The 11,648-nt window shown below is 30.6% G+C and overlaps 1 protein-coding gene across 2 annotated transcripts; it reads right to left on the bottom strand.

Moving 5' to 3' along the window:
• Positions 1-7,231: 7,231 nt before the first annotated feature.
• Positions 7,232-11,386, bottom strand: LOC114191020 (BEL1-like homeodomain protein 1). 2 transcript variants are annotated; one of them, XM_028080154.2, is made up of 7 exons: positions 11,224-11,386; positions 10,858-10,967; positions 10,329-10,426; positions 9,151-9,904; positions 8,590-8,963; positions 8,438-8,498; positions 7,232-8,329 (listed from the first exon to the last, which is right to left on the bottom strand). In XM_028080154.2, exons 4-7 carry the CDS (start codon positions 9,865-9,867, stop codon positions 7,559-7,561), a joined length of 1,923 nt encoding a protein of 640 aa, XP_027935955.1. In that variant the 5' UTR covers positions 9,868-9,904; positions 10,329-10,426; positions 10,858-10,967; positions 11,224-11,386; the 3' UTR covers positions 7,232-7,558. The 2 variants fall into 2 exon arrangements, with proteins under 2 accessions (XP_027935955.1, XP_027935956.1); XM_028080155.2 differs by lacking the exons at positions 10,858-10,967; positions 11,224-11,386 and adding an exon at positions 10,535-10,781.
• Positions 11,387-11,648: the final 262 nt, after the last annotated feature.

The raw sequence follows: 11,648 nt of genomic DNA, 5'->3' as shown, positions 1-11,648 counted from the left end.
CTTGTTGTGCTGGTCTTAAGTCAAGGGTCCATATGCGACTTATAAATATATTTATGGCAAACTTTTAATTTCTTCATTCTAAGAGTTTCGGTGGTCAAAGGAAGAAAAAGTGGCCAAGAATGGTAGCCAAAACTAATTAAAGAAAGGGCAATTAGTTCTGGGTGTGTAGATTTGAAATGTAAGACATTATTATATATTATTATTACTATTATTTCTAACGCAGGAGCTCCACTCAGAGAACAACATCAATGAGACCTAAGTTTAATTACATAAGATCTTGATATCATTATAAATCAAAAATTTTAAAGAAATAAGTTTATAGTTCTTTATTCTTATATAGTATTATAGTTTCTCATTTCTAATCGATGTGGGACTTAGACTTATACTTAGATTCATAATACAATCTATACTTAATTAATTATTTATTTATTTTTAAACTAATTCCTTTTGATTTAGTTGTGTGGTAAACGAAAAGATTGGTTGAAGTGTGTAGATCGTGTTGGGTTATTTTGAGGTTGTCTGCATTGGTATGTGCCTAAAAAGGAAGGAAGCAAATGGTTCATAGCCATGTTGGGTATGGAAGTCAATCATTTGCCACAACATTTGGATTCTTATTCTTTACTACTTCTGAATCTGAGCCATCACATGGCCAAGTTGAAATAACTGGTACTATTAATCTCTTTAACCTAATAATTTAATTAACATATATTCCTTTCATATACTGTATTATATAGGTGCCATTGAGCACAATTAGGTTGATGACATTTTTAAAATTATTTTTAATAGTATCGAGTTTAGATCATTTGTCATCAATTTATTCCTTTATCTTATATAAATATTAGTATATACTTATTTTATCTTACACTAAAAACAATTTAAATAATTCCGACAATATCACGTCATATTTGATAAACTCATTCCAATGATAAACAGGTTAAATACTTTATACTTGTACAACTTTTTTTTATTTCACATAATTTTGTTTCAAATTAAAATGTTAATTCAACTTAACTTCTCATTTTTTTTCCCATTTCTTCTCGCGATCCTCTTCAAAAAAATTTAAGATTTTTGGTTGATTTGTTGGTTCTAATTTTTGTGATTTGTTCTTTTGTTGTTTTGTTTGATCTACGAAAGTGTTTTTTAGTAAGCAAATACATATTATAATTTTAAGTAATTTTCCAAATCATATAAACTTGTTTATGTGGGAAAAAAAATAAGACATTATATTATATCATGGAATAAAATACTCAAGAAAACATGAGCTGTTGAAAGCGTCTCTTTAAAAAAGACAAAGCAAAAGTGAAATAAAATCCTCTAGCACACATTTTTCGACCTAGCTTTCCCACCTAGCTAACGTACAAGAAACAAGTGCTGTGTGAAAATTTTATTAAGTTAGATTAAAAAATAAAAAAACTACACTAGCGTTTTAAAAGAAAAATAAGCAAGGTAACGAGATAATTTTATCATCTAATCTACAAATAAATTATCAAACATGGGCTTACGCACTATAAAATAATTACACATAAAATCTATCAATAATCATTTTCAATTAATTAAAAAGATTTTACACTTAGTTTATTGGTTTCCAATGAATAAACTAAGTGTAAATGAGTCAACTATTATACCACATCTAAAATAATATTATAATATATATATATATATATATATATATATATATATATATATATATATATATATATATCAATTCTTAGAATAACATAAATTGACAGAATTACTTATAACTCCTTTAACAAAAATTGGAATTAGTTTTACTTAAAAATCTTAAATCAATTTAGTCTCTCAACTCTGGAGATGCGTAGATTTAGTTCTTTTAACTAAATTTTATAACATTTTATTTTGTTTACACTGTTTGATATATGTTATATGTTAACTTTAACTTCAATGTTAGTTAGTCGAGAAACACGTTTGAGTACTTAAAATTTTTTCATACTAATTTTGTCATAAGGTTAGTTAAACTTAACTCCATGCTAAATTTTAGAATATTTCTTTTTCGGTTGAGTACTTAAAATTTTGTCATACTCTCCAATAATTTTCTTAAAAATTTTCTCTATCATTATTATTACTGTTTTTTCATATATTTTTAATAAAAAATAACAAAAATCACTTATCATTTTATACCTAAGTATAATATATTTTCAGATTAATCATATAATTTTATATTTTTTAATTCGTGAAAGTAAAATAATAAAAAATTAATTTTAATAATGAATTAAAAATATTAAATATAAAAAATGAATAAAATCAGTTAAAAATATCTAAATTTATTGTAAATTTAAAATGAAATTAAATTACTCCAGAAATAATAATGAAACCATACTAAATAAGGTGAAAGGGTGTTTATAATTGTGATGGGTTTTTGTGTGACCACGTAGGGTGGTAGCTAAGTAATTAATACGATAGGAATCAACTTTTGAACTTTTGCAGTCATTGAGACGACTCAAAGTAAACGTTTGGAGTTTGCATTAATTGCATACAAACACGTAAAAAGAAAAAAGTACTTTATTATTCATCACCCTCGTGTCGTGTTTGCGTTGACCTCCATATTTCACGTTTAGGTAACCCTACTTTCAGATTATATTTTCATTTTTTCTTTTGTAAAAGCTTGATTCAATGTTTAGATTGTTTAATAATGTTTAGAGTTCGACTTTTACTTTGTGCATGAAGTTACCATTACAAAAGCAATTTTACCTCAAAAATTAGTTGATTTAGTAGAAAAGATGGATCAAATTTGAAAAAAAAAACTATTTTTTTATCTAGATTTTCTTTACACGGTTGAATTTCATGATACGAAAAATTTAAACATTATCATTAAAAAAATGTAGATAACATATTTTATTGCAATTTTCTTTATATAAATTTAAGTATTAAATATGTTTTTATCCTTCAAGTTTCAGTGAATTTTAGAATCAGTCTCTCTTTGAAATTTTATACCAATTTAGTCATTTATCTTTAGAAATGCGTGAATTTAGTTCTTCTTACCAAATTTTGCTAAGTTTATTTGACATTTTAAACGCATTTTATGATAATATTTGAATTAATTTTGAAGCGAAAATGTGTCAAACGGTGTAAACAATTCAAATACTATCATGAAATACGCTTGAAATGTCAGATAAACTTAAAAAAAATTAGTTGAAATGACTAAGTTCACGTATTTTGAAAGATGAATGATTAAATTTGTAAAAAATTAAAAAAAAAGACTAATTTCCAATTTCACTAAAACTCGAAGATAAAAAACATATTTAACTCTAAATTTAATTAATAAAGTACAATGGAGAATGGAACACGTCATCTTCTTCTACCTGATTATTTTTTTCTTTACTTTACTTTGCAATACTAAAAAATTGAACGATACAAAAGAACAAAGGAACAAGTCACGAGTCTAAAATAGCTTTTAATTTCGTCACACAAAGGATATTCTTCCTTATTTGATAATGGAACAGTTGCCTCCACAAAAATTGTAATTGTTTTTAATAAAATGTTAGATATAATTAAAAATCACTCTTAGAGTATAGAAAATTATTTATTATGTAAATATCATCCCCACAAACTTCTGTTACTATAAGGATTGTTTTGCACACCATATATAGTTTATGCATCCTTGTGTTATCTATGACATAAGATTGAGAAAGAGATAACAATTAAAAAAAAAATGAGTATTACATTAATGGATATGTATCAGTCACATAGATTACATAAAAGATAAGACAAACTCAAGTTTTACATATTTTTTTATTCTTAAATTTTCTTTTTAAATTTAAAATACAATATTTTTTAATTTTAATGAAAAATTTATATGATATTTATTTTGCGGTTGAATAAATGGTCAAAATATAAATAACATGGGAATATAGCTATTGTGGTCTTAAATTTTGAAAGTAATAATTAAATACAAATAAAAATATTTAAAAATGTGACACTTTAACGAGTAAAATCTAAGATACTATACTCACTATTCCGTTTTACTTAGCAGATATTTTAGTCTAGAAAGGCATAATTATTTGACATATAGTATTAGGGTTTAACTGAGGAAATAAAATTAATAACTGAATTTTCCAGCATTTTCCTCACCAAATTTACCGAATAATTTGCTATAATACAATTTGTTGCCATCACAGGCTTTGAAAAAGTTTGCGTGTTTTTCAAATGGGATTCATGATGGTCTCTTCCATTAGTCATACAAATTTTGTTGAAAATGTTGTCTTTCTCCCGACATTGAATTCAAGTAATACAATCTCAAATTACACAACATTTTTCAAAAAAAAAAAACTTACTTTGTATGCATTTTAATTAGACATGGTTATACTATAATCATAAAAGATTTAATTACAGTAATATTATAATTGAATTATTCGGTATATTTAGTTTCAAATAATTTAAGAAATAAAATAAAGCATAATTTAAATATATATTTATGGTTCAATCGTCTGAAAAATATTTCAAAAGACCAAAACATAACAAAATTATAGACTTAAAAGTGAGAGATAATTCAAATACTCTAATTAATCCAAATGATATTATCTCAATAAACTTAAAGTTAAAACATTGACGTCTCCCTTAATATTTGATTGAGAGATTATTCCGATACATCTAATATTCTAACATTGTTAAAATACAATACAAATGACACTTTAAACTCGTCTTCCTCTCATGTATTTTAAAAACAAATTCGTACCATAACAATAGATTTAAAGTAACAAATATATTTAAATATACTTATTTTCATATAATTAGCATTATAATCTATGTAAACCAGTTTTCTTTCCTGTATATTGGTGTGATAGTTGAATAAGTGAAATTCTCTTAGTTATAAGAATATTTGAGTTATATCATTAATAAAAGGATTAAATATATTTTTATCTCTTAACTTTTAGTAAAAATTGAAATTAGTCCATCTTTAAAATTTTAGACCAATTTAGTTTCTCATATTTAAAGATGTGTGCATTTAGTCATTTTAGCCGAATTTTGATTATTTAACGTTTGAAATGTGTTTCTCAGCCGACATTGAAGCAGAAAAAAATGTCAAACGGTGTACACAACTCAAATGCTATCATGAAACGTGTTTGAAGCGTCAAATAAACTTAATAAAATTTGGTTAAAAAGACTAAATGCATACATTTTTAAAATTAAAAGCCTAAATTTGACCAAAATTTTGAACAAAAACTAATTTCATAAGTAACCAAAATCATATTTAAGTCTTACTAAAAAGTTATAATATATATATATATATATATATATATATATATATATATATATATATATATATATATATATATATATATATATATATATATGAAATGGATCGAGAAGAAGGTGGATAAGATGGAATTAAGAATTGTGTGATAATAATTAGATGTCATAATCAATATAGTTAAGGCTTCAAAGTTGACGAATAAAAATGTAGAAATGGCGTGCCGAATGGATTACTTATTTGATTGAAGCGTGTGTGGCCCGAAACGCCGGCTAGGTGTTTGAATAAATCACTCATCGGATTATTCACTCCAAATCCAAGTCCACCTTCTACTTTTCTCTTTGTCACACACTTTACTACACTTGAGTTAAAACTTCATAGGTCAATACTATCAACACATTCTTATCTTTTTCCTACTACTTAACACTGCAATTTCCCCATTTCACTTCTAATTTTGTCCCCAATAAAACAAAAATATATTTTTATCTTTTTCAAGTTGTGTAATTCAAAGGTTAAAAACAACTTCTAAAAGTTAAAAAAAGAAAAAAGAGTTAAGGATAAAATAGTTTTCGGAATGTATAATCCGAAGTTATTTTTTATTTTTGAATTGGGTTTTTAATTTTCGGATTGTATAATAATAAAATTACTTTTTATTTTTATTTTTAGAGATCACTCATAGTCATAAAAAGACGATGATGAAATTTGTTATATGAAGGTGCATGGGTATTTTTTTAGAGGTGCAGGAAGCAAGGGCCCTCTATTGGGTCGCTGAGTGCAACCCAATCCTGTCAATTTTTTATATAAACCTAACACTGGTATGCATCGAATCTTTCATTATTTTGTTGGGTGTTGTTTTATCTGTAACTTTACAATTTCTATTATAAAGTGTCATTATGTCATATGAGTTTGAATATTATCTTAAATAAAAATTAAAAGTCTAACGATATATAAAAATATCATAAATTTATTTTTTAAAAATTTTCAGTTGAAAACAATAAAAATTAAAAGTTTTTGCTCGTATGTACTCTATATCAGCTTATCCTATCAATTCCATGAATATCTTTTTTCACTTTCTTCTCTATTTCCATACTTTAACAATCAATAATGACAACTAAAAATCGTTCCCTAACGAGAAGAAAGTGAAGACTAATCAAGTTATAGTCTATATAGCCTTTTGAAAATAATGAATAAAGCTTATATGTATTATTCACATTTAAATAATACTTTAACCGATTAAAATGCAAACGTAAAATAAATAAACAAATACTAAATTAAGTAATAACAATAATAAAAAATATGAATTTTCGAAAAATATGAGAACTGGACTGATTAAAGTTTACACAGAAAAAGATTAAAAATTATTATACAAAAACATAAAGTGATTTAAGGTAACATCAATCGTATTATGGTTAAATAATTAAGTAATAAATTTTAAGATTGTTCTCAATATTTTTTCCCTTGGTTTGGTTATTCTTGTGAAGAAATATCTTCTGCCATGCTAAAATTTTTTTTGGAAAATAGATCTCCACCCACCCATATATTTTCTCTTTACTTTTCAATTCCACAATTAATTATACTAAGATTTAAAACAAATTAACCTAAATTATGTCTACATCTAAATTTTTTTTCTACCTCTACTCCAATTTACACACATTTAGAAATTAATTTCATTCATATTATGATTTTTTTAATGAATATTGTCACAATAAGAACTTCTAATCTAATTATTAGAATAACAATACTACATGAACACTCCATTTTTTTTAACATTTCATTTGGTTATCTCTTAACTGTTTATTTATTTATTTATTTATGATATTATATCTCTTGAGATATATAATATGATAAAGAGGAGAAAAATAGAAAAATGAAAGTAACAAATGAGAAAAATTAATAATAGAAATAATATGATATATATCATCTGAGATAAAGATAAATAGAGATATGAGAATGATAAATGGGAATTTTTATAAAAAAGAAAAGGGGGTATGTATAAGTTTTCATCCATGACAATGTACCATATTGCTCCACTTGTACCATTTTCTTTGATTTATGAAATCCACCCAAACAAAAGTAGGTCAAGGTAACAACATCTCATGACATATACTCTGAAATCAAAGATATATACTATCTTTACCAATTGAAATTTTATGACACCAACCCATCTATCCCATTTTGAAAAATTACAAAATTAATATACAACTCAAGTAAGTAACCATATATTTTCAAATCACCAAGCTATCTAAGAACTCAAATGGTTCTATGCAAGGTATACACCTATACTAGAGAGTAAAATTCCTTCTTTTCTTTACACTAACCATAATCTGTCCCCTTCAATCAATGTCTTGTTTATGCCACAAAGTCCAGTACCAATTGTGCTGCAAACCTCTTTGGGTTCTGCATGTTCATACTCTCAAATGCTGCTGAAGAGTGAGAAGTGGAATTGTTCAACACACCAAACTGATTTGGTTGACCAATGTCCAACCCTCTTCCAAGCTGAATGTTCTGGTTTGGGAGAAAATTTTGATGTGTTCCTGACAATGTGTCACAGTGAGGAAGACCAAGAGTGAGGGAAACACCATTACCTGAAAACCTTGGTGTGAATTGTTCTGCATCAAACCTACCAATTTCCTCCATTGGGTATTGTCCAAACCCACTTGTGAAGTTCGTTTGGCTCCCCATGAATGAGTACCCATCCCTGCTCTGTCTCTCATCCATTGAAACCTGTTGCTCATTGTTCGTCGAAGAAGCACGATTTGGAGAGACTAGAATTTCATGGTTCCTTGCTTTCTTCGGGCTTCCTTGTGTGATTCCATCTAACTCTGATGACCCCATGAAACTGAATCCTGATTGATTCTTGACACTACCCACTACGGGTGGTGATGTTGATGGTGAAGTTGAAACTGTTGAATTGTTCTCTTGTTTAGAACTAGAACCTTTTGATTCAATCTCAGAGGTAGGACGTTTCTCTCCCTTCATCGCAGGATCTTCACCACTCTTGCTTGATTTCTCCTCAGACCCATTTCCGTTTACTTCGTGCTCTTTCATCTCCTCCAAGTACATTTCCTCCACCATTGGCTTCCAAAGCCGAACTCGAGCATTTATGAACCAATTTGAAACCTGTTCCGTTTCCAATGTTCAGTACACAAAACCCACATTCTAACAATCTTTATAGTGTTTAAAAGGTGAAACTTTTACACAGTTGTTGTTGAGTAGCAGTGGTGTTACCTGGCTCCTGGTAAGCCCTGTTTGTTTTGCAAGCATGTGTTTGTCGGAGTCCTTGGGGTAGCTGAAACCAGATAAGCTCAACTTGTTTCAAGACAAAGAACCATGGAAGTGGAAATAAAGGGTTCGAAAGATTGAATTTTGAAAGTGCTTACGGGTGGAGAAAGTGTTCAAAGAGCCAAGCACGTAAGACAGAAACCGATCTCTCTGGCAATCCTCTCTGGGGTCTCCAAGCATTGTGATGGATCATTCCCAACTGTTGAATAGCTCTCTGTTGCCGTAGATGGTGATCCACGTATTTGAGCCTAGAACCTTCGACTTTAGCCCCGAAACAATCCTCTTCTCCCAAACTCTTATTTGCAGCTCTGATTTGACCTGTTATAGCATCCTTCAAACATCGAAATTGCTTTGAAATTGTTTGCAATGCAAGTGCTGTGTACGTCCTCGCAGAACCAATCCCTGCAACTTGCTCGAACGAGGATGTCACAATCTGCATCTGGTTGTGGTACTGCCTGTACCTTTGCTCCACCTTCGATTCCACAGATCAAAGCGTCAAAACAATGCTACAAACCATGTCGTAAAAACAAAGAAATTTTACTTGGAACAGAGGTTATTATCTGAATGATTAAGTTTAATTGGAAACAAAGGGACGTCTAAATTTTGTGGTTTTCTTTGTTTAGTTATTGATCAAATACAGAAGGAATAAAAAAGATTACCTCGTCAAGCATGTTGATTAGCTTTGCTTTCTTCATCTGAATTTCTTGTCTCTCTGTAGTAGACAGTTCAGAGCTACGTTTCCCACTACCCTCTCCGCCGTCACCACTAGCGGCGGTTGATGATTCTCCAACCACCTTAGTTTTCTCGAAGCTCTTCTTCCCTTGTTCCACCTTAATTCCGCTGTTAACATTCACAACCTCGTCAAGAAGTTCTTGCGTGGCCCTCAAGTACTTGGAACTCAAGAGAACACTCTGAATCCCGGCCACACCGCCGCCGTTGGAGGCCCCGGAAGCGGAGGAGGACGATGGGCGCACCTCCTCACCGTGAAGGCTAAGTGAGAGTCCCTGTGAAGCGCGTGGGGCCTCACGCGCCGCCGTGTTGGGGTCAATTGTGTTCCAAAGGTTGTACTGCATGCGGGGCAGGAAGCCATGCAGGGCGGAGACGTCGTGGGGCATGGACGGCGGCGGCTCCTGAGCTGCGGCGGAGAGCGGCACCCCGACGAATTGCTGAGTGTGAGGGGACGGCGCGTGGGGGAGATTCAGTAGGGAGGTGTTGTTGGCAACGGTGGCGGCGGAGTTGAGAAACAAGTGGTTTCCGCCGTGGGGTGGCGGCGGCGCGTCGGAGTATTGGACATAGTCAGGGTTCATTAGTACGAGAGTCTGAAGGCCGTCAGCACCTGCTTGAATTTTGGGGTTACTTTGAAAATATGTCGCCATTGGAGAAAACTTTCTTCTGCTTTGTTACGTGTTCAAACTGTAAAACAGAAAAACAAAACTTCGTCAGTGTCAGACTTTGATGTTTTTCAATCACATCCCAAAAGAAAAAAAAAAAGAAAGACAGAAACTTCGCTCCGTAATAATAATAATCCCATAATAAAAACACATCACAACACAACGTAATACAGTAAAAAAATAGCGAAGATAACGATCCCACAAGAACGCATCACAACAAAGAAAGAAACAAAAATAACTAAGAGTTTGATTAATACAGTGTCTGATTGCGATTTTGACTGTATTTAACTCATGGCACCAACCAGAAGCACAATTTGTATCAACAATTTCTATCTGTAATTTTTCACAACATCAAAAATCATGACAACGATGACCAGAATTTAAAACCTCGTACTCTTCCCCACAATGAAAATTAACATTCAAGACTTGAGTTAGCTGTACTGTACCTTTCAGTGTTGCGAATCTGGCTTGGAGTGTGAATTTTGGATCAACCCATCAAACAATTCTTGGTAACTGAAAGCTAACTTTCTAGCCTTCTAAGATCCTGATGAGAAAGTGAAGAAGACACAGATAAATGACGAATTATGCAGAAAACTTAACACACTTGACATATTAAGGTATACATGAAACTGGTTTTTGGCTATATGCATACTCTTTTTATGGCATGGTCAAGAACTTGAAAACGAAAGAGGTGAAAAAACTTAGAAGAGATTTGGTGAGAGAGAGAGAGAGAGACTGAGAAAGAAAAGGGTAAGGGGTGGATTTGATTATTTGTATAAAGAAATTAATGAGACTGTGTGTGCACGTGGTTCATGATCGTCTCTGAACTACTACTACTACTGCTGAAGAAAAAAAAAATTCAATTATAATGAACAGAGAGAAAAGAGAGACACAGACACACGCACACATAGTCTCCACCAAAGCAAACACAGTAGAAAACATCATTAGCAGAGATATAAGCATGAAGTTACCCACCTGTCACAATATGTGTGTGTGATCTATGTTTGTTTGGGATTTATGAGTCCCTTGAGTTGCAAGAGGAAAAGCTCTGTGTCAGACTCAAATCACCTGCACTTCCACCCCAGCTGAAAGTGGAATAAAAAGGAGTTAAAGAAGAGAGATGGGGTTAAAAAGACTTGAGGGAAAAGATACCCATCTTTATTCATCTCATTATCCACTCATTTATTCACATTTTTCTTGAAAAAAAAATATTCTTTTTTGAATTTTGAAATTGAAATTAATTCTGGGCAGCAAGGGTTATTGTCATTATTAAAGAAAACAGTGAAGTGAAACATGTTAGTTTCTCTTTATCTCTGTGTGGCCTTTTATCGGGAGAAGTACCTGCGAACAGATCAAAACAGGGGAAGTTCTATTGATTTGACCCTCTCTTTTCAAATCACCTAATGCAGCCCTTGATGAGAAGCTAAGAAACTTTTGAACTTAGAGAGAGAGAGAGAGAAACAGAGAGAAAGAAACTTGTTTGGGTTGGGATAAGAAATAAAGTATGTGTATATAATGAATAATGTAAACAAGGGTTGCAAAAAGTCACCACCAGCTGAAAAACGAGGAAACGTCTTCTTCTACAAAGCTTAATTAATTAATTCATTCATTGTTTAATGGTAATAATAAAATAATAAATAGAAAAAAAAGGAGGAAGAAGATGATGATGATGATGATGGACAACAAGGTGGTGGATGGATCCAATTGCTTATTTCTCCATTAAATATCTTCTTGTCGTTTTCACAATTTCCATGTTTTTTTCTTTT

This window comes from Vigna unguiculata, chromosome 7 (assembly GCF_037176805.1).
Source record: "Vigna unguiculata cultivar grain cowpea cultivar isolate G323 ecotype 2 chromosome 7, ASM3717680v1, whole genome shotgun sequence".
NCBI lineage: Eukaryota > Viridiplantae > Streptophyta > Magnoliopsida > Fabales > Fabaceae > Vigna > Vigna unguiculata.
The sequence above is the reverse complement of the archived record's forward strand: the minus strand, read 5'-3'. Positions and strand labels throughout refer to the sequence as shown.